Consider the following 24699-nt stretch of genomic DNA (forward strand, 5'->3'; position numbering starts at 1 on the left):
TGAAACAAGGGTCAGGGAACTTTTGGCAAATAATCAGTACAAAGGGGTGGGAATTAGGGGCCATTACAGAAACATGATTGCAGAGTGGAGGTAATACAGAATGAAGTATCCAAAGCTATCAGGTAATACAGAAGGACAGTCAGGAAGGTAAGGGAGATCTTAGTTAAGGATGAGTTCAGGGCATTAGTGAGAGATGGTGTAAGATCTAAGAAGCAGTGTTGAATCCACCTGGTAGAGATTAGGAATAGTAAATGGAAAAAAAAAATCACTAGTGGGAGTTGCCTATAGACCACTCAATAATATTACATCGGCACAGGCAATAAACCAAGAAATATCAGAGGAATGTAAGAATGGATCAGCTGTTATCGAGGAGGACTTTAACATGCACATAGATAGGCTGGATGAATCAGGTTGGTCAAGGCAATCTTGAGGACTTCATAGAATACATTCGAGACAGCTTTCTTGAAAAGCATGAACCTACAGAGGAACATGCTATCTTGGATCTAGTCCTGTGCAATGAGACAAGTAAAATCATAGATCTTGTCATTAGGATTTCTCTTGGAAAGAATGATCACAGTATGACCGAGTTTCTCATACAAATAGAGGATACAGTCTTTCTTACAGCCAAATAACAGTGATCTAAACCTGCACTCTCCACAGGTCATTTTCCGGCCCATGCAACAGGCGAACTGGTTCACAGAGTCACGGGCAAGTCCGTGGCAGATCTGACTGTGAGAGCACCGGGTGTGGGGCAAGCCCATAGCCTGGCGACTGACGTCATAAAGGTCCTGGGAGTCACAAGCGTCATCGGGTTCCGAGGGACTTAAGAGCACTCGAGAGTTTTATCACAGTCAGTTGGTTCAATTCACTTTCGATTCTGCGTGGTTCTTTCACTCGCTATGTGACTAGTACGACGACACAAGAATAAATAACATCCTCTTGGCAACTGGTCATTAAGATTCTTCATGTGAGACTCATTATTTACTTTAACATTTTGTAATTTTATATCTTTGTGGGAACGCTAACAGATTACATTCATCAGAAGCTACAGTTGATGGCTTTAAAGCAACATTTTCCTTCTCAATTTTTATAACTGTCTTACAATGGAGAAAGGTCCAAAAAAACTGTGTCATTCTGGTTGGGTGATAGAAATCAGCCCTTGCAGAATTTAAATTATTAGACAAAAATTTAAAACTGGAATAAAATTTCAACTCACTGAATTTATGTAAAAAAAATTAAACATAAAAAATTGCATCTCTTGATTCAAGTACAGATGATGTTTGGCACAGACTAGTCAGGCCCAAGAGCTGGTTTTGGTGCTGTAATATTCTATAGTTTTATGTGGCTTCAAAGATGATTTGCTGTGCAATAATTTGCAACGGTGCACCTACACCTTTTGCACAATTCTGAAAATGAAGAAGAAAGCTAGAGATGATTCAAAGCATAGCTGAGATTTGAACAAGTGTTCAGAAATGAGAAACAAAAAGGTTTTGAGGAACAGAAATTCAGAATTCAGAGGCAGATCAGCTGGGTTGCTCATGGATGCAAGAAAAGTAAAGCACAAGACCTGAACGAACCTGGGTACAAGGAAAGAGAAAACTGATGAATGGAGCAAGGTTTTAGTGGGATTTGAAGTCAAGAGTAATCAATTAAATTGAATGCTTGGCAGACTAGGACTCTGTCATTAGTTTTGGGTGGGGGAGGGAGGGAGAATATTTTAAAGGACTGCCATTAAAACTCTTGACTTGCCCTTGTATCTAGTAAGTCTCAAAAACTACAAGAAATAAAAGGTACATCTCAAAAGGGCTAATCAAGCTCTCTGTCCCATTCTGCATTTCGATAGATGACGGCTACTCTACCCTTCAAAATCAGAATTTATTGTCATGAACATGTCATAAAATTCATTGTTTTGAACCAAGATCACAGTGCAAATATTTATATAAACCAACTTGCAAATTAAATATTAGAAATACAAAAAAAAATAAAAGTAAGGCATTGTCGATGGTTCATTGTTCATTTAGGAATCTGATGGCAGAGGGAAAGATGTTCTTGTGCCACTGAATGCCCTTCTTCAGGCTCCTGTACCTTTTTTTGACAGTAGCAGAGTGAAGAGGGCATGGCTTGGGTGGTGGATGTCCTTGAGGATAGAGGCTGCATCCTTTTTTTTTTAAATTTTTTATTTTTCACACCATAAACCACATTAACCATGATACATACTTTTTCCTTTTCAAATATATACAGTGCCATTTTCTCCCCCCACTCCTTCCTCCCATCCCACCTTCCCTACCTTCCCCCTCCCGTCCATTTAAAGTACAAAATCTAGGATACATTAAACCAGTCAAACAATGTTGTCATTCAATAAAAATAAACAAGAAATTCCACTGAGTCAATTCTTCTCATTTCCTTCTCCTTTTGGTAATTTAGGTAGTGAATGTCCCCGGTAGGTTTTCGCTATTGTGTTTCATGTAAGGCTCCCATATTTGTTCAAATATTTCAATATTATTTCTTAAACTATATGTTATTTTTTCTAATGGAATACATTTATTCATTTCTATATACCATTGTTGTATTTTCAAATTATCTTCCGATTTCCAGGTTGACATAATACATTTTTTTGCTATGGCTAGAGCTATCTTAACAAATCTTTTTTGTGCATCCTCCAAATCAATTCCAAATTCTTTGTTTTTTATGTTACTTAGGAGGAAGATCTCTGGATTCTTTGGTATATTGTTTTCTGTAATTTTATTTAATATTTGGTTTAGATCTTCCCAAAATTTTTCTACTTTCTCACATGTCCAGATTGCATGAATTGTTGTTCCCATTTCTTTTTTACATCGAAAACATCTATCAGATACTGTTGGGTCCCATTTATTTAACTTTTGAGGTGTAATGTATAGCCTGTGTATCCAGTTATATTGTATCATACGTAACCTCGTATTTATTGTATTTCTCATCGTTCCAGAACATAACTTCTCCCATGTTTCCTTTTTTATCTTTATATTTAAATCTTGTTCCCATTTTTATTTAGTTTTTCTATTTGTTCCCTCATTCTCCTTTTCTTGCAGTTTAATATACATATTTGTTATAAATCTTTTGATTATCATTGTATCTGTAATCACATATTCAAAGTTACTTCCCTCTGGTAAACTCAGACTGCTTCCTAATTTGTCCTTCAAGTAGGATCTCAATTGGTAATATGCCCACACTGTATTTTGAGTTATATTGTATTTATCTTTCATTTGTTCAAAGGATAATAATCTATTTCCTGAAAAACAATTTTCTATTCTTTTGATCCCTTTTTTCTCCCATTCTCTAAAGGAAAGGTTATCTATTGTAAAAGGGAGTAACTTGTTTTGCGTCAATATTAGTTTTGGTAATTGATAATTTGTTTTATTTCTTTCTACATGAATCTTCCTCCAAATATTGAGTAGATGATGTAATACTGGAGAACTTTTATATTGTACCAATTTTTCATCCCATTTATATAATATGTGTTCAGGTATCTTTTCCCCTATTTTATCTAATTTTAATCTAGTCCAATCTGGCTTTTCCCTTGTTTGATAAAAATCTGATAGGTATCTTAATTGTGCAGCTCTATAATAATTTTTAAAGTTTGGCAGTTGTAAGCCTCCTTGTTTATACCATTCTGTTAATTTATCTAGTGCTATCCTCGGTTTCCCCCCTTTCCATAAAAATTTCCTTATTATTTTCTTTAACTCCTTGAAGAATTTCTCTGTCAGGTGTATTGGTAATGCCTGAAATAGGTATAATTTTAATACAGTTTATCCTTCCTATTAGTGTTAGTGGTAAATCTTTCCAATGCTCTAAATCGTCCTGTAATTTTTTCATTAGTGGATAATAATTGAGTTTATATAGTTGGCCGAGGTTTTTATTTATTTGTATACCTAGGTATCTTATTGCTTGCACTTGCCATCTGAATGGTGATTCCTTCTTAAATTTTGAGAAATCCGCATTATTCATAGGCATTGCTTCACTTTTATTTACGTTAATCTTGTAACCCGACACTTCTCCATATTCCTTCAATTTCTTATATAATTCTTTTATTGATAGTTCTGGTTCTGTTAAGTATACTATAACATCATCCGCAAATAAACTGATTTTATATTCCTTGTCTTTTATTTTTATCCCTTTTATATTATTTTCTGTTCTTATCAATTCTGCTAGTGGTTCTATAGCTAACGCGAACAATAAAGGTGATAGTGGGCATCCCTGCCGTGTTGACCTGCTTAAGTTAAATTGCTTTGATACATATCCATTTACTGTCACTTTCACCAATAGTCCCTTATATAATGCTTTAATCCAATTAATATACTTCTCTGGTAAACTGAATTTTTGCAATACTTTGAATAAATAATTCCATTCTAATCTGTCAAAGGCCTTCTCTGCGTCTAAAGCAACTGCTACTGTTGGCGCTTTACTCCCTTCTACTGTACGAATTAAGTTAATAAATTTACAAATGTTGTCTGTTGTGCGTCTTTTTTTAATAAATCCAGTTTGGTCTAGATTTACCATTTTCGGTACATACTCTGCTAATCTGTTTGCTAATAGTTTAGCTATTATCTTATAATCTGTGTTAAGTAAAGATATTGGTTTATACGACGCTGGTGCGAGTGGATCTATCCCTTGCTTTAGTATTACTGTAATTATTGCTGTTTTACATGAATCTGGTAAGCTTTGTGTTTCATCAATCTGGTTGATTACTTCCAGGAGGGGAGGAATTAATAAATCTTTAAATGTTTTATAGAATTCTATTGGGAATCCATCCTCTCCTGGTGTCTTATTATTTGGTAATTTTTTAATTATCTCTTGTATTTCTACTATTCCAAATGGTTCTGTTAATTTATTTTGTTCCTCTATTTGTAGTTTTGGTAGTTCAATTTTAGTTAGAAATTCATCTATTTTCCCTTCTTTCCCTTCATTTTCAGTTTGGTATAATTGTTCATAGAATTCCTTAAAGTTTTCCTTGATCTCCTTTGGATTATATGTGATTTGTTTGTCTTTTTTCCTTGATGCCAATACCATTTTCTTAGCTTGTTCTGTCTTAAGCTGCCATGCTAGAAATTTGTGCGTTTTTTCCCCTAGTTCATAATATTTCTGTTTTGTCTTCATTATATTCTTCTCCACCTTATATGTTTGTAGTGTTTCATATTTTATTTTTTTATCCGCCAATTCTATTCTTTTAGTTGTATCTTCCTTCATTGCTAATTCTTTTTCTATATTTACTATTTCCCTTTCCAACTGTTCTGTTTCCTGATTATAGTCCTTCTTCATCTTGGTTACATAACTTATTATTTGCCCTCTAATGAATGCTTTCATTGCATCCCATAGTATAAACTTATCTTTCACTGATTCCGTGTTTATTTCAAAATACATTTTAATTTGTCTTTCAATGAATTCTCTAAAATCCTGCCTTTTGAGTAACACGGAGTTTAATCTCCATCTATACATTCTTGGAGGGATGTCCTCTAACTTTATTGTCAATATTAAGGGTGAATGGTCCGATAATATTCTAGCTTTATATTCGGTTTTTCTTACTCTATCTTGCATACGAGCTGATAACAAAAATAGGTCTATTCTTGAGTATGTTTTATGTCTAGCCGAGTAATATGAATATTCCTTTTCCTTTGGGTGTTCTTTCCTCCATATATCCAAAAGTTGCATTTCTTCCATCGATTTAATTATAAATTTGGTTACTTTGTTCTTTCTGTTAATTTTTTTCCCAGTTTTATCCATATTTGAATCCAAATTCAGGTTGAAATCCCCTCCTATTAATATGTTCCCTTGCGTATCTGCTATCTTCAAAAAAATATCTTGCATAAACTTTTGATCTTCTTCGTTAGGTGAATATACATTGAGTAGATTCCAAAACTCCGAATATATCTGACATTTTATCATTACATATCTCCCTGCTGGATCTATTATTTCCTCTTCTATTTTAATTGGCACATTTTTACTAATTAATATAGCTACCCCTCTTGCTTTTGAATTATACGACGCTGCTGTTACGTGTCCTACCCAATCTCTCTTTAATTTCTTGTGCTCCAATTCAGTTAAATGTGTTTCTTGCACAAATGCTATATCAATTTTTTCTTTTTTCAGTAAATTTAGCAGTTTCTTCCTTTTAATTTGGTTATGTATTCCATTAATATTTAAAGTCATATAGTTCAGCGTAGCCATTTTATACTTTGTTTATCTTCCCTTTCCGTTTCTCCATCATTACCTTTCCTTCTTATCCATTTCTGCTTTCTTGTTTTGACCACTTTATAAGACAACATTTCTAAAACATCAAACATTTTTCCTATTCTCCTATTTAAAACTTCTTTAACCCCAATCTCCCCTCCCCCTCCTGAGTTGTCCTTTATCCCTTGTCGGACAACCACATCTCCCCTCTCCAATTCACTCGCAAACGTCAGCTGATTTTGCAGTGACCATAACTCCTCCCCACCCAGCCCCCCCAGAAAAGATTTCAATTTTCATATCTAACAAAGGTCACTCTTTTAATTCCCTCCTTATTCCCTCTATTCCATTTCCCTCCCTTATTAATTCTTGTCTATACTCTATATATTTTCCTCTAAATACGGATACATTCATGTATGCACACTATATATATACACACATATTACCCCTTTACACACATACTTATAGATCGTGGTCATTTTTACTCTTATTACATGTCTTCATCTCTCTGCTTGTTTTGTAGTTGTTCTGCAAATTTCCTTGCTTCCTCTGGATCCGAGAATAGTCTGTTTTGTTGCCCTGGAATAATTATTTTAAGTACTGCTGGGTACCTTAACATAAATTTATATCCTTTTTTCCATAAGATCGTTTTCGCTGTATTGAACTCCTTCCTCTTCTTCAGGAGTTCAAAACTTGTCTGGATAGAAAAAATTTTTTTGACCTTTATATTCCAGTGGCTTTTTGTCCTCTCTTACTTTCTTCATTGCTTTCTCCAATATATTTTCTCTTGTTCTATATCTTAAGAATTTTACTAAAATGGATCTTGGTTTTTGTTGTGGTTTCGGGGCTAAAGTTCTATGTGCCCTCTCTATTTCCATTTCTTCCTGTAATTCTGGTCTTCCCAGGACCCTGGGGATCCAATCTTTTATAAATTCTCTCATATTCTTGCCTTCTTCATCTTCCTTAAGGCCCACTATCTTTATATTATTTCTTCTATTATAGTTTTCTATCATATCTATCTTCTGAGCTAACAGCTCCTGTGCTTCTTTAGCTTTTTTATTAGATTCTTCTAATTTCTCTTTTAAGTCTTTTACTTCCATATCTACAAATGTTTCTCGTTTTTCCATATTTTCCACTCTTTTTGCCAATTCCGATATGGCCACTTCCATTTTATTCATTCTTTCTTCTGCATTCTTAATTCTTCTTTTTATCTCATCAAATTCTTGTAATTGCCATTCTTTCACTGATTCCATATATTCTTTAAAAAAAGATACATCCATTGTCTTACCTTTCTCTTCTTCTTCCACTTCTTTCTGTTCTTCTTCTTCTTCTTCCTCTGGGTTGACCACCTGTTGTTTCCTTGTTTTCTTTTTACCCTCTTCTTTCTTGTTGTCGTTATTGTCTGTGTTCTGCACCTGCTGCTGTGCTGCAGGTGTCTCTCTCAGCTGTGGAGATCGACTCCGCAGCTGTTCCCCCCTCCCGTCAATGTGTCTTTTTTCATGCGCATCGCGCATGCGCGACTCCTCGCATTTTTACTCGGCTCTGCGAGCCATTTTTGTAGTCCCGAGCCCGGGACCTCCACTGACCTGTGGGAGCGGGCTTCTCTCTCCGCGGCGGGCCTCTTCGGACAGGTAAGGCCTTCACCTTCTTCTTCCGACGTCTTTCCTTCTTCTTTTCTTCCTGTTGTTTTTGGTTTTTCTTTCTTTGCTGCCATTGTCTTCACACTTTTACTTTCACTTTGTTTTGGTTTTTAAGTTTGTGCCTTTGTTTTTTCTCTATCTTTTTTTAAACTTTTCTGGAGAGGGCTGGAGTTCCCCGACCAGCCACTACTCCATCACGTGACTCCCCCCGAGGCTGCATCCTTAAGGCAACACCTCTTGTTGATATCTATCGCTGGATTGAAGATTGTGATGTCCGTAATGCCACAGGTTGAAATTAACAACTCTCTGTAATTTTTTCCTGTCCTGAGCATTGGTACCTCCGTACCAGACAGTAATGCAACCCACCTGTAGAAGTTTTCAAGAATCTTCGATGACATACCAAATCTCCTCAAACTCTTCACAAAGTATAACCGCTGGCGAGCCTTCTTCGTGATTACATCGACATGGAGGACAGATCCAGGACAGATCCTCGGAGATGTTGATCCCCCAGAAATTTGAAGTTCTTGACTATTTCCATTGCTGAGCCCTTGATGAGGACTGCTTCGCATTTCAATTATATTTTCCTATTGATGTACGGCTGTTCATGTTCTCACCCAATAAAAATGTACCCCAGTCCAAATGCTTTAACTGCTTCAGCCTTTTAAGGACAGATTACAAATTTCTCATCTCCTGAATAGCCCGATTTTAATTTTAGTTGATGTTCACATTTGATAATTATTCAGGTATAAAAAAAGATAATAGTTCTTAAGCAGGGCATTGTATGTAATTTGCAGTATACTTACTTTCTTAAGGAGTCTATAGTTTGCATGTGTATGTCACTGTGAGTCCGGGCCATTACTGCTTCATGCTGGGCGCATTTCAAACAAAGGCCGCCAACACGATCCGCACTGCTCACAGAAAGCAAAGATTCTTGATGTTTTAATCGTTCAATAAGTTCTTGGCATTGCTTTTGAGATTCTGTTAGGTCTTTTCTAAAATACAAAATCAAATAAGAAATGTTTTAACCATTACATACATTTTTGATTGTAAATAAATCAGGAGAAAATAGGAAGCATAACCCAAACAAAAAACTGAAGCTTTAAGAATCAAATGGTTCGGGAAATTTCAATTAAGTCACCTATGAGGTAAACAATTTTGTTTTAAAAATCTAAAATTGCTTGATTTTTAAAAATTCTTAATTTCAAGTCAAGTCGCGTTTATTTGTCATTCATACAATAAATCTTGCAGTGCACAGTGAAAAATGAGATAGCATTTCTCCAGACTGTGGATTACATCAGAATTTTTAAATATAAATAACATATCACTTATAAATATCATATTACATAAGCTAGCCCTGTGTACTCCCGGAGTTCAGAAGCTTCACAACTTGGGGGAGAAATCTGTTACGCAATCTCGTCATAAGGGCCCGAACGCTTTGGAACCTATTTCCCCATGGCAGGAGGGAGAATAGATTGTGGAAAGGATATGTAGAGATTTCCACAAACAACGGCTGCTATATATGTCCATCATGGCAGGGAGAGAGACCCCAATGATCCCCACAGGAGTCCTTACTATCTGCTGCAGGGACTTGCGTTCTGAGATGGTACAGTTCCCAAACCAGCTGGTGATGCAGTTACATAGGATGCATAATGTAGTGAGGCTGGAGGGTGGAAGCTGAACTTTACTTAACCTCTGCAGAAACTAAAGGTGTTGTAGGGCCTTCTTGGCAATGGATCTGGAGTTGGGCGACCAGGAGAGATTCTCTGCCAGGTGCACGTCAAGGAATTTGGTGCTCTTGACTATTCGATGGTGGAGCCGTCGATGGTCAGTGGAGAGTGGTCCCTCTGGACTCTCCTGTAGTCAACTACCAGCTCCTTTGTTTTGTTGACGTTCAGGTATAGGTTGTTGTCTCTGCACCAGTCCATTAGTGATTAGTCACTTCCTCTCTGATGAGCTCTACCATGGTCATGCTGTCAGCGAACTTGATGATGTGGTTACAATTGTGTATCGCTGCACAGTTGAGGGTGAGGAGGGTTAACAGCAGTGGGCTTAGCATGCATCCCGGGGGGGGGGGCCCTGAGCTCAGTGTGATAATGTTGGACATGCTGCTTCTGATCGGACAGACTGAAGTCTTCCAGTCAGAAAGTCAAGGATCCAGTTAAAGTGGAAGGTATTTAGGCCCAACAGGTTCAACGTCCTAATCAGATGCTGTGGTATGATTATGTTGAATGCTGACCTTAAGTCTATGAACAGCATTCGAACATACGAGTTTTTATTTTCCAGGTGGGTGAAGGGTAGGTGGAGCCTGGTAGCAATGGCATGTTCATTAGATTAGTTGGGACGGCACGCAAACTGCAGGGGGGTCCAGTGAAAGGGGAAGCTAAGTCTTGATGTGCTCCATAACTAGCTTCTCGAAGTGCCATGACAGTGGACTTGAGTGCTACAGAACAGTAGCCATTATGACAAGACACCGAGGGCTTCTTCTGCACAGGGCTGAATGTGGAAACCTTGAAGCATTTTGGCACGTCGGCGCTGCTCAGGGACATGTTAAAGATGTCTGTGAGGACATCCGCTAGTTGGTCTGCACATCCTCTGAGCATCCAGACAGTGATGTTATCTGGTCCCGCAGCCTTACGAGGGTGGACCTTGAGCAGCATCCTTCTCACTTCAGCCTTTGTGAGATGCAGTGCCTGCTCATATGGAGGAGGTAGGGACTTCCTCGCCTCCACATCATTTTCGTCTCAAAGCCTGCATTGAAATCATTTAAAGCATCCGGGAGGGAGGCATCCCCAGCTCAGGCAGCTGGTGTGGCTTTGTGGTTGATGATGGCACGGATGTGTGTCGCCACTGTCCTGGAAATGACTCTGAATCCGCTGCGTATGAGCCCTCTTGGCCTCCCTGATGCCCTTGAACAGTTTGGCTCTTGCCTTGGCCAAGACTGCCCTGTTACCTGCTCTGAAAGCATAGTCACAGTTCACACGCACATCTGTAATCATCCATGATAGTCTTCAGCACGGGGACGTCATCAGTGCACTTGCTAAAATAGCTGATCACTGACGTCGTGTACTCCTCTAACTTGATGTGATCTTCATCCATTGCTGCTCCGTAAAACATCTGACAGTCTTGAAGCAGTCCTGAAGGGCACAGATGGCTCCTGCCGACCAGGTCGTTACCTGCTTAGTGGCTGGTCTGGAGTATCTGATGAGTGGTCTGTACGCTGGGATTAGCATTACAAAGATGTGGTCTGAGTAGCTGAGGTGGGGCAGGGCTCTGCCCGATACGCATCGAGGACGTTTGTGTACACAAGGTCCAGCATGCCAGCCCCTCTCGTTGCAAAGCCCACAAACTGGTGGAATTTTTGCAGCACAGTTTTGAGATTCAGAACTGTCAGCAAACAGTTAAATTAATCATGAACTGAGCCAAACTTTCCCACTGAAGTTTACAGCATGTTATTGTGTGGGACTTCCATAAATCAATTCTGACAGTAATAGGAATGGGATCAAATAGTCTCACCTTAAAGCATGATGATATTGACAGAGTGCAATTGATCATTTTCAATTAATGGGAATTAATTTAATTAATTTTCCAGTTTGATGTCGTTTAAAGAGATCCTTCCTCGTTCAAATGTCAGCACCTTCCTCCACTGTTCTTATTCTGTGTTGTCACAATTGCACAATCATGTAAATTGTCCAGTTTTGGTTGGCCCTTTCGGATGATTAAATCTTAAATGAGTAGCACTATTGGAGATGAATAATGCTATTGCAGTATAAAAGTAAATAACATTTCACCAGAGAGAATACAAAAACTGCAGGCCCTGGAATCTTGAGCAAATAATGAGCTGCTGGAGGGGCTCAGTGATTCAGGGGTAGAAATGGTCAATCGAGAATTCAGTTGGGGACCCTTTATCAAGTCCTTAAATTTTGACTGACCATTTCTATGCATGGATGCTGCCTGACTCACCAAGCTTCTCCAGCAACTCATTGCTTGCTCACAACTTCACCATACTTTGAAGTAGTTGGACCCTGCTGATGAGATTATCCAATGATTATTAGTCCATTTTGGTTTTGCTATTGCTAAATAGAATCATCAAAAATATGTAAACATACCAAAAAATAATTAAAATCAACCCAAAAAGCCAATTGAGGACAGTTACTTTAAATTACTCAAGAGTCAACGGTGTGTAATTTCAGATTCTTTGGATGTGGCCAGGGAAAATTTCTCTCTGATCACGAGGGAAAAAAAAATCTTGCGGCACATTCAATATGGAAAAATAATGACCCTCCTGTGCTACTTCAAGTTGGAAAAGACATAACTGCTGAGCAAGCTGTACCAATGGAAAAGAAAGTTGGTCATGTGGCGGTGCACATTCTTGTGGCGAACCGGCCCCGCTTGTACCGCCGTCAGGGGTCCTCTTTGTCTTGTGGTTCCAGCCCAGCGCGCACCTCAGGCAGCCGTTATGACATCACTGCTCATGCGGCGCAGAGCTCATGCTGCCCTTAAAGGGGCGCACGCAGGATTTGAAATAAACAGTCATTGAGAGCATCCAACGTGGTAGCCGCGAGTCTCTTTCATTGCAGCTGCCGCTACATTGGTGACCCAAACGAGCCCAGACATTTTTCTGGTCTCCCAGCATGGATCCCCCGAGATCAATGCAGTCGCTGTGAAACTGCCCTCCTTCTGGACTCATCGCCCGCATACGTGGTTCGGGTAGGCGGAGGCGCAGTTTTGTCTCAGGAACATTTCCTCAGACACTAAATGTTTTACCACATTGTGAGCATGCTCGACGAGGAGACTGCAGCCAGGGTGGACGATCTCATCCACAACCCACCAGCTGAGGGTAAATACCCTGCCCTCAAAAAACTCCTGGGCACATTTGGTCTCTCTCCACAACAGCACGCCTCCAGACTGCTGCATCTGGACGGATTGGGAGACCGAAAGTATCGGCCCTGATGGAGGAGATGCTTGCACTGGCGGAGGATCACAAGACCTGTTTCTTGTTCCGCCAGATCTTCTTGGAGCAGATGCCCAAAAACATTCAGCTCCTGCTGGCGGACGAAGCCCGAGCAGATACCCTCTGGCGAACCAAGAGAGAGAATGAAGCCGCCCTCAGCCAGGCCACCTGTCCAGGAGCCAGCCAGTCACAGCATCCCCCACCCCCCCCCCACCCAAGCACAAACCAGAGGAGGAGCACCCTACCTGGTGCTTCTATCACCAACGCTGGGGAGCCCGTTCATAGGTGCAGGCAGCCCTGTACCTACCAGGGAAACAACTCAGCCAGCCGTCGTTGATGGCTGCGGCGGCTAGCCACGAGAACAGCCTCCTCCACATCACCAATAAGTTCACTGGCCGGCGTTTCCTGGTGGACACAGGAGTGGAGCTGAGCATCTTGCTCCCGACCGCACCCGAGCATGAGGCCCTTGTGGGTAGCCAACGGTTCCGCCATCAAGACTTTCAGCATCCGCAGGGCGCAGATCCAGATCGGGAAAGACAAGTTCCGCTGGAGGTTCGAGCTGGCCTTAGTGGGTACAGCGCTGTTGGGGGCTGACTTTCTCAGAGCACATGGCCTGCTAGTAGACGTGAAGGGCAAAAGACTGGTTAACGCCAGCACATTCCACTTAGTCCGCCTTGATGCCACGGACACCTGCAAGCCCGAAATAGCCACCAACACCGCTCCCAGTGTCGAGTATTCCAGCATACTCGATGAGTTCCCCTCCATCTTGCAGCCGCAGTTCACCGCCGCCTTGCCCCAGCACGGGTCTACCACCTTATCTCCATGCAAGGCTCCCCGCTGCACGCCAAGGCCCGACGACTTCCACCTAAGAAGTTGCAGTTAGCCAAGGAGGAGTTCTCTTGCCTGCAGGAGTTGTATCGTCCGCCGTTCTGACTGCCCCCGGGCATCCCCTCTTCACGTGGTGCCCAAATCTTCCAGAGGCTGGCGAACCTGTGGGGATTATTGGCACCTGAATGACGCGACTACGCCGGACAGGTATCCAACCCCTCACATCCAAGACTTTATAGCCAACCTCCACAGCGCCCAGATCTTCTCAAAAGTCAACCTGGTTTAGGTCAATCATCAAATCGCAGTCCACCCCAAGGACATTGGTAAGATAGCATCATCACCCCGTTTGGGCTGTTCGAATTCTTGCGCATGCCTTTCGGACTTAAAAACGTGGACCAGACTTTTCAGCGCCTCTTGGATGCAGTGAGCAGGGACCTGGAATTTGTGTTTATATACCTCGATGACATCCTTATCACCAGTCGTGACCAAGAGGAGCAAAAGGCCCATCTCCGCACCCTGTTTGCCCACCTGGCGGAATTCAGCCTCTCAATCAACATGGCCAAGTGCCAGTTCGACAAGCAGATGCTGCAGTTCCTGGGACACACCATCTCGGCAGCAGGAGCCGCCCCAGCACCAGAAAAAGTCGCAGCCGTGCAGCAGTTCCCCAACCGCACCACCCTCACGGTCCTGCAAGACTTCATAGGCATGGTGAACTTTTATCATCATTTCATCCCCGACGGCGCCCACATCATGCGCCCACTGTTCTCATTGATCGCCCCTAAAGACAAAGTCCTGGTTTGGTCGGAAGAGGCAGAGGGCACTTTTGCGGCGACAAAGGACGTACTGGCCAGCGCCACCTTATTGGTTCACCCGCGTCCGGAGGCATATACTGCACTCTCAGTAGACGCCTCCGCCATGGCCATTGGGGACGTACTAGAGCAGTGGGTCGACAGAGAGTGGCGCCCGCTAGCCTTCTTTAGCAGGCACCTTTGACCACCAGAATTCAAGTACAGCGCCTTCGACTGGGAGCTCCTTGCCCTGTACCTAGCCATCCGACACTTCCGGTACTTCCTGGAGGGCAGGCCATTCACTGCATTCACTGACCACAAGCCTCACACGCAGGCCCTCGGAATGGCCAAGGATCCGTTGTCAGCTCGCCAGCAACACCATCTCTCCTATATGTCAGAGTTCACCACCGACATCCGGCACAGGGCAGGTAGAAACAACGTCGTGGCGGATGTGCTCTCCCGTCCAGAAATCAACACCCTCGCCTCTGACCTCAACTACACCCAACTGGCACAGGCGCAGAGGGAAGATGTGGAGCTGCAGGCTCTCCGTACTGCCATTTCGGGGCTCCACATCCAGGACATTCGGTTGCTGGGCAGCCCAGACACGCTGCTCTGCAACGTCTCCACCGGTTCACCACGCCCGGAAGTCCCGCGAGCCTTCGGCATGGTGCATGATCTAGCACACCCCTTGGTGAAGGCATCAGTGCAAATGGTGGCGGAGCGGTTCGTGTGGCATGGGCTCAAGAAGGAGGTAGCTAAGATGGCGAGGAGCTGCACTCAGTGCCAAAGCTCCAAGGTCCACCAGCATTCGCAGGCTCCGATTCAGCAGTTCAACCCAGCAGTCAAAATGTTCCAACACATACATGTTGACATCATGGGCCCCCTGCTGGTGTCCAGGGTGGCGCGCAACCTGCTTACGGTGGTCGACCAGACGACAAGATGGCTGGAAGCCATCCCCATCAAGGAGACTTCCGCCGAAATGTGCGCCAGGAACTTGATCGCCCACTGGATCACCAGGTTCGGAGTTCCGGCGCACATTACCAGTGACAGGGGCGTCCAGATCACCTCCACCCTCTGGACTCAGTTGGCGAACCTACTGGAGGTTAAACTCCACCACACCACAGCGCATCACCCACAAGCCAATGGCCTGGTGGAGAGATTTCACCGCCACCTGAAGTCAGCCCTTATGGTTCACATCATAAGTCCCAGCTGGGCAGACAAGCTACCCTGAGTCCCTCTTGGCATCAGAACAGCACCCAAGGAGGATCTACAGGAGTCATTTGCAGAATTAGTGCACAGGGCGCCACTCTCGTTGCCTGGTGAGTTCTTCGGCCCGTTATCCGACTCTATGACCAAGCACCCAAACCTACTGGCGGACCTCCGCAGCAAGCTTGCCTCGCTGGCCCCCCCCCCCACCTCTTACGCATCACAGCACCCGACCAGCCCACCTTCCCAAAGAGCTGGACTCAGCAGAATTCATTTTTGTTCAGCGCGGACCACACACTGCACCTTCGCAGCGCCCTTACGAGGGCCAGTACAAAGTCCTCCAGTAGTCTGGCAAGACTTTTACATTAGACACTGGGGGAAAAAATGCACTGTTTACAGTAGAGCGCCAAAAGGCAGCACACTTCGACCTCTCACAACTGGTTCAAATGGTTCAGCCCAAGCGTCGAGGCCGTCCGCCCAAGCAGCGGGCTGCGTAAGCCAGTTCGGGGGTGGGGGGGGTGGTTTGTGTGGCAGCGCACATTTCTCGTGGCGAACCGGCCCTGCTTGTACCACCACGTGGCAGGACAGCCATGAGAAGATGGCACCGTCGGGGGTCCTCCTTGCCTCGTGGTTCCAGCCCAGCACGCGCCTTGGGCAGCCGTTATGATGTAACCGCTCACGCGGGGGGGGAGCTCACGCTGCCTTTGAAGGGGCGCGTATGGGATTTGAAATAAACAGTCGTTGGGAGCATCCAATGCGGTCTCTGCGAGTCTCTTTCATTGTTACTGCCGCTACAGTAAAATCAATTCCAACCGAATCCTCCACTTGACAAAGTATTTGGAACACAATGTCATAACCGCATATAACCACATAACAGTTTATGGCATGGAAACAGGCCATCTCGGCCCTACAAGTCCACGCCAGTTACCAAGGCATTGTTTCATTAGCGGACTCATAGCAACCCCACCAATCCAGGCACTGGTGCCTATTAGATTGTAAGTGCAAGAGCAAGGATAATGATCTGACTGCACTACTCTCTGAGGCAGAGAATGTCAGAGATTTTCTACCCTCAGTGAAAACATTTCTACACACCTCAGTTTTAAATTACTAGCCCCTTATTTTGTAACCTTACTCAATATAACCCTATCATGCAAGGAATTAGTACAGTGAATCTTCTTTCAACTGCCTCAAATTAAATTGTATCCTTTCAAGGTAACAGCACTAAAACTGCACCATATTCCAGATGTGATCTCACCAACATTCTGTACAACCAAAACAAATCCCTCCAATGCCATTTTAAAATGATAACAACTTTGGTTATAATAGAGGCCAGATGCCATTTGCCATGTTAACTACTGTTAGGCCTACCTATTAACTTTTGAATGATGCATGGATTAGAATACCCAGACCCCAGCAAACTTCATTCATTTGCAAAGTAAAACCAGAAAATCCGTGATTTAGTGAATAGATCATTGGTAGAAAGAGCTAAAGGTCCATTAACTCACTGATAATACATGTGTCCAAAAATGCAAGAATCTATTCAGTGAACACCCAAGAATGGAGGAAAACTTATTATGTATAGGCAGGTAGTCAACACCCATCAGAAGGAATGCTTTGACAACCTCCTGAACCGTGATTCTGTCATCATCCAGGGTGACGAGCCAGCCAATGCTGCTCACCGCTGGGGCGACTCTTCCAAACTGTCTCCCTATTCCTATCCCTACTTGGAATGAGCCTTTATCTCCATTAGTATATTATTAAGTATCTTAGTCAGGCTTTAACTGTAAACTTGAGGTGGTGGGGGGGTGGTAATTATGATGGTGGCACAGTTAACCTAGTAGTTAGCACAATGCTATTACCAGGGGCTCGAATTCAAATATACATTTTTTAAGTTCTGGGAATTAGCAGATTAAAGTGAACTTTACATAATTATGGATTATAAAACTGATTTCTTTTTTAAGTTACTTTACATTTTGCACTGCCTTTTGTCTTTTAAACTGTTTATTTTTTTCTTTCTTTTTCAATCTTTTTATTATTATTATTATAATTTATAAACACATACAGTTCAAAGAGATATAAAAAAAATACATAGTAAGTAATGAATTAATACAGAGATATTAAACAATAATATTACAGAATAAAAATATATCATAAAAAAAAATTTTAATCAGTTTAGGGTGTGAACTATCTCTAAAAAAAAGATATAATTAATAACAATATATGAAAAAAGAGAGAAAAAAAACCCCAAAAAAGAAGAAAAAACAAATCTGAATTAAAAAAAACTTTAAAAAAAACTTTAAAAAAAACCTACAGATATAGCTAAACCACGCCGATTCAGTCTTGGTCTCCAGGTGGCGCTCATGGAGTGAACACGTTTTGGTTTTTGCTCCATAAAATATACTATTTTTAACCTGTATCCACCTTTGAACTAACTTCACAGAAGTCAGAAAGATCTTTATTATTTCTCTAATTATACTTGAGTCTGAAAATTTTGAAGAAATGACTGAAGGAAAAGCTACACGAGCTAAAACCCGGGCAGAAGAAGGTAACGGCCGAGAGAAGAAACAACCAGACATTAAACTAAGTGAGATGACCTTCACTGACTTTTTAAAATTCTTTTGTGATGAATTCAAAGATGTTTGTCGCAAAAAAGACCTAGCTGAACTTCGTACAGCTTTAATTGCCTCAGAAGCTGAAGCCAAAAAACAACATACCTTAATTGCAGCTCTTCAAACTGAAGTTCAACAAAAAGAGATTAGACTGACTGAGGTCGAACAGAAACTTTCCAAAGCAATTAAACAACTAGAAGCACTCCAGCTGAAAGGCATTGATTCAGAGAACCGTTCCAGAAGACAAAATATTCGTTTGGTTGGAATTCCTGAAGGCATTGAGAAAGGAGATCTCCTGATGTTTTTTGCCGAGCTTTTAAAAGAAGCATACCCATCCGAATTCCCTGCTGATCCACCGCTACTTGATAGAGTACATTGTATCTGGAACCGAAATGCTGAAGCTTCCAAACCCAGAGTGGTGATGGTCCATATGCATTACGTGAGTACAAAGGATAGATTGATTCGTACAGCCAGAAGACTTGGAAATGTGACTGTTCGTGGCTTTAGTCTAAGAGCCTATGAAGATTTTAGTCCGGAGGTAGTACGCGCTCGAAGACTGTTTAAAGATCTGATGTCCGAATGTTTTGAGAAGAAACTGAAACCTGCGCTCCTGTATCCTGCGAGGCTCAGGATTTCTCCGGAGAACCAAGCTCGTCAAATATTCGACTCCGTGTCTGCAGCACGGAACTACCTGTCGGCTAATTTCCCATCTAGCGCGACCTCTCAGCCCGAGTGACCGATAAAAAATGCGGTAGATATCGGTCTTTTTCAGGTTAATAGTCAGATTCTGATTTCTGACCATTCGAAAAGTAATAGATCATTATAGCTCTAATTATCCTGTTCATCTTTAACACATTTTTATATATTTTCTTTCTCCTCTGTGAGAAATTTTTTTTTAAATATATAAGTGTATGTTTAATTTTATATTAATCTATACTAATAATATGATTATATTCTTTACTATTTTATTTCTGAATTACTGAAAATGGCGATTTTTTATTTTTTGTTTATTAAAACTTTTCATGGTTTTTTTTTACATTCGCCATTTTCTCTTTGTCTTTCTTCATAAACTAATTTTAAAATGATTTAACTCTTTATGACTTTGTTTTATCAGTAGGTACTACACAATTACGATTTTTCTTTTATTTCCTTTTAAATATTTTTCTTTCAATATTTAGTATTTGATTTTAGCTTGAGTTATCCTTTTTATAAGTTTAGGTGGTGGATCTTATCTTAATATTTTGGAGCTGCCGTCTGAAGACATGGGGGTAGGTTTAGTATTATCTCTTCTTTTTTCTCTGATCATTCTCTGGTCAGATGGGGGGCTTTGTGGGTGGGGGGTGGGTTTTGTTTTTCCTTCAGGGGTTTTTATGTTTCATTTTCTTTTGTTTTTTCTTGATTTTTCTTTTAGAACTACAGATATGGCTGACACGTCGTCATTTCCGGTCCTTCCTTATATCTTAATTCTTCTTCCGGGCGCATGGGTCCCTGCTTTGGTTAACCCTTTATATACTGGAGGGTTGACCTAAGTAATGGATCAAAACATTAATTTTGTCTCTTGGAATGCTAATGGTCTAAACAACATGTTTAAAAGGAGGAAGGTCTTTAAAGTATTCCAGAGACTGAAAGCACAGATTATTTTTTTACAGGAGACTCATGTGAGGAAGGAGGATAATCTGCGTTTTTTTAAATCTTGGAAAGGCCCACAATTTCATGCCAACTCATGCTCTAAGACTCGAGGTGTATCTATTTTTATTGATCCCTCTATTACATTTGTTCAACATGACATCACTGTAGACCCTAATGGCAGATTTTTATTGGTTACTGGGTTATTATTCAATATTAAGGTTGTCATGGTTAATGTTTATGCCCCGAATGTAGATCACCCTGAGTTTTTTAGATCTTTGTTTACTATTTTACCCAATCTAAATGAATATCATTTAATAATGGGTGGGGATTCTAACTGTTGTCTGAATCCCCTGCTAGATAGGTTGAAACCTTCACAGCTCCTACCGAATAAATCGGCTACATATTGGAGCTGTTGATATTTGGAGATTTCTTCACCCGACAGATAAAGAGTTTTCCTTTTTTTCTCATGTATACCATTCATACTCGAGAATTGATCACTTTTTTATTGATTCACGTTTTATTCCACTTGTAACTGCTTGTAAGTATGACATTATAGCCATTTCGGATCACTCTCCATTACAACTCTCTCTTAAATTCAAAGACTCTGTTTCTACTATTAAGCACTGGTGTTTTGATGTTACATTATTGCAAGATTTAGACTGTTAAATTTATGAAAGAACAAATTAACTTTTTCTTTTCAACAAATTACACTACGGAAATTTCTTATGGAATATTGTGGGATACATTCAAGGCTTATATTCGTGGTCAAATTATTTCTTACTCAGTAGCTTTGAAGAAATGCATCAAAAACAAGATTCATCTATTGGTTGAGAAGATTAAAGACATTGATAAGAAATATGTGACTGATCCTACTGAAGAACTTTACAAACAAAGAATTTAACTGCAGATGGAATATAATTTGTTACTTACATCTTCGATTGAAAAACAAGTAATTAGATCTAAATCTGATTTTTATGTGCATAGTGAGAAATCGGGTAAACTGTTGGCTAATCATCTGAAGAATATTTCAGCTAGACGCCAAATTGTGGAGATTCGCAAACAGAATGGAGAACTGACTGTTAACCAGGAAGAGATAAATCAATCTTTCCAAAATTTTTATATATCCTTATATAGTACAGAATCCCCTCAAGACCTTAGTAATATGTTTAATTTTTTAGAACATTTGAAATTCCCAAAAGTATTACCTCAAGATAACTTAGAATTAAGTAAACCCATTACAGATTCGGAGATCAATAATACTATTTTCTCACTGAACTCGGGGAAAGCACCAGGTCCCGATGGATATTCTGTGGAATTTTATAAAGCTTTTTCTTCTACTCTCTCTCCCTGGCTGATTAAGATGTTTGATGAATCTATCACATTGGGTAAACTACCACAATCATTTTACAGAGCTACGATTTCTCTAATTTTGAAAAAAAATAAAGACCCGACCGAATGTTCTTCTTATAGACTTATTTCTTTGTTGAATGTTGATTCTAAGATCTTCTCTAAAATTCTAGCGACAAGGCTAGAGAAGATATTACCTTATATTATCTCTGAAGACCAGACTGGATTCATTAAAAATCGTTATTCTTCCTTTAATATTAGAAGATTGATGAATATTATTTACACTCCTTCACATAAGTCTTCAGAATGTGTTATTTCACTAGATGCTGAGAAGGCCTTCGATAGAGTAGAATGGCCTTATTTATTTACAGTTCTTGAAAAATTTAATTTTAGTCCGATATTTATATCTTGGATTAAACTTCTTTATAATTCCCCAGTTGCCTCGGTTTTTACTAATACCCAAAGATCGCCATATTTTCGATTATTTCGGGGCACCAGGCAAGGGTGCCCCCTTAGCCCTTTATTATTTAACTTAGCTTTAGAACCTTTGGCAATTGCTATCAGAGAAGCACCCAATATTACTGGTATTATTCGTTGCAGGGATATTCATAAAGTATCATTATATGCAGATGATTTATTGTTATATATTTCCAATCCTGAAAATTCTATTCCTGCCGTTTTATCTTTATTAGCGCAATTTAGTAATTTTTCGGGATATAAACTGAATTTAAATAAAAGTGAATTATTCCCTTTTAATGGATGGGTCCCTATTTATGATAGTTTACCTTTTAAAATAGCTAGAGACCATTTTATATATTTAGGGATTAAGATTACTAAAAAACAAAGATTTGTTTAGGACTAATTTTTTCCCTCTATTGGACATGCTCGGCAGTTTACTTACCAATTGGTCACCATTATCCCTATCCATGATAGGCCGAATTAATGCTATTAAGATGATGATCTTACCTAAATTTTTATATATATTCCAAGCTATACCTATTTTTGTTCCTAAATCTTTTTTTGATAAGGTCGATTCTAAATTGTCCTCATATATCTGGCAAAACAAGAATCCTAGATTGGGGAAAAAATATTTACAGAAATCTAAACTAGAGGGAGGGTTGGCATTACCCAATTTTAGAATTTATTACTGGGCAATTAATATTAGTTACTTAAGGTATTGGTTGAATTATTCAGAATTATCTCTAAATCCCCATTGGGTAAATTTAGAAATTAAACCGATACAAAATTTTTCAATTAGCTCTATTTTGGGAGCTGCTCTCCCTTTTACTCTTACTAAATTATATAAACAAATTGATAATCCAATGGCTAAACATACACTATGTATATGGTTTCAATTCTGGAGATTTTTTAGCCTAAGTCATTTTATCTTGGAAACTCCTATTGTACTAAATTTCCTTTTTCATCCCTCTCTAATTGATCAAGCTTATTTACTCTGGAAAGTTAAAGGTATAACATGCTTTTCGGATTTATTCTTGGATAACTCTTTCATGTCATTTGAACAATTATCCATGAAATATGATTTACCTCGATCTCATTTCTTTCGATATTTGCAGATTAGGAGTTTCTTAGTTTCGACTTTACCCTCTTTTCCCAATCGGGAGACTACGACTGTTTTAGAGGATATACTATATTCAAAATTCCCTCCAAAAGGTGTGATATCTAAATTATATAATATAATTACAAAAATAAATTCTGGGACTTTTGAAAAGTTTAAAAATGATTGGGAAAGAGAACTCAACCTTCATATTTCTAATGAAAATTGGAATAAAATTCTGCGACTGGTAAACTCTTCTTCTCTATGTGCAAAACATTCACTAATACAGTTTAAAGTTGTTCATAGAGCTCATATGTCTAAAGATAAACTCCATCGCTTTTATTCTCATATCAATCCTATATGTGATAAATGTCAATTGGAAATAGCTTCCCTTACACATATGTTTTGGTCCTGTTCCTCTTTACAGAATTATTGGAAGGAAATTTTTTCCATTATATCTACTGTTTTGAATATTGATTTACAACCACATCCCATTACTGCAATTTTTGGATTACCTATGATAGATTTGACTTATTTATCTCTTCCTGCGGATCATATGATTGCTTTTCTTACACTAATGGCTAGAAGATCTATACTATTAAATTGGAAAGAGGTAAATCCCCCCACTGTTTTCCAATGGTTTACCCAAACTATACTATGTTTAAATTTAGAGAAAATTAGAAACTCTGTCTATGAATCCCCTTCTAAGTTTGAGTTAACCTGGCGACCATTTATTCAATATTTTCATTTGTGGTGAGTTGATCTGGCTCTGTTTTCTCTCTATGATTATGTACGATAATTGGGCTGTAAGATGAGATCGGAGTGATCGGCGTGGTTTAGCTATATCTGTTTATTCTTAATGCAGGTGTATTAGTTAGGCATTGTAAGAATGAGTCTCAGATAACTGGAAAATTTGCATATCTGGCATCTGCAATTCCCTTAGATGCCGATTATGGGGAGTTTTACTGTACCTTAATAATGAAACTTGAAGCTCAACGGTTGCCATCTTCCCTTGGTAAAGATTCTCTAGATTTTCCTGAAGGAAAAATGAGGAAACTTTGAAATAAGGTTTCCAATCACATTACAACTTGACATTTCTTGGGACACATAAGAGGTACTGAGCAGAAACATTGCTTCCTTCCACAATTACCACTTAAATAGCTGAGAATTTTTTCAGTTAATCTATCATGCATTTGTGTTTGAAAATACTCTTACTTTTCAGAATCTTGTAGTTTTAGTCACTAAATTAAACATTACTCACTACTTCCAGCTGCCACTTTTTAACTTCTTCCGCAATACTAATGCTGTCCTTTTGTGGTAGAGTTAAAGCTGGTTGATTCTGCTGTTTCTCTGGTGAAGACGTCTCTTGCATCTTGAGTGTTCTGGTGGATTTTTGATCCACCAGGGAAGCAGTTTTTGAATAATGCTGAAAAAGTTATTAAAAGGTGATAAAACATTAGAAATTACGTAAACTTGAAGGAAGTGACGTATATTTTAGTGTATTACCTGTGGGATACAAAAGGATTCTGCAACATTTTGGAAGCAGTGCAGAAGAAACTTACCAAAACAACTAGGCTGAGAGACTTCTAGAGAGTAGATGATTGGAAAAAAAAAGTAATGGAGGTATTCAAATTTTGGCTAAGTTTGAAACAGACATGGTTCCCTCTGTTACAGTCAGAGTACTACAGTACAGAAGCAGGCCCATTTGGCGCAACTTGTTCATGCTGCCCAAGCTAGTCCATTAGGCTCATGTCCCTCATAACCTTTCCCATTCACATACCTGTCTAAAATACCTTTTGAACATTACAATTGTCTCTGCCTCTACCACTTCCTATGGCATCTTATTCCATATATCCACTACCCTCCCTGTGAAGATGGTGCCCTTCAGGTCCCTTATATCTTTCCCATCTCACTTAAATTCATGCCCTCTTACAAAAGATTCCCCTAT

The 24699-nt window shown here is 40.0% G+C and overlaps 1 protein-coding gene across 4 annotated transcripts in view; it reads right to left on the minus strand.

The window, feature by feature from the left end:
• The window catches only part of sdccag8 (SHH signaling and ciliogenesis regulator sdccag8), a 497941-nt gene that overhangs the window by 417718 nt on the left and 55524 nt on the right, over nucleotides 1-24699 (minus strand). For all 4 annotated transcript variants that reach the window (XM_069930903.1, XM_069930905.1, XM_069930904.1 and 1 more), the window contains exons 6-8: nucleotides 24013-24177; nucleotides 23723-23787; nucleotides 8642-8830 (exon numbers count right to left, since the gene is read on the minus strand). In XM_069930903.1, coding sequence (XP_069787004.1) covers nucleotides 8642-8830; nucleotides 23723-23787; nucleotides 24013-24177 — 419 coding nt within the window. The remainder of the gene's footprint in view (nucleotides 1-8641; nucleotides 8831-23722; nucleotides 23788-24012; nucleotides 24178-24699) is intronic.

Source organism: Narcine bancroftii, chromosome 4, assembly GCF_036971445.1.
Source record: "Narcine bancroftii isolate sNarBan1 chromosome 4, sNarBan1.hap1, whole genome shotgun sequence".
Taxonomy (NCBI): domain Eukaryota; kingdom Metazoa; phylum Chordata; class Chondrichthyes; order Torpediniformes; family Narcinidae; genus Narcine; species Narcine bancroftii.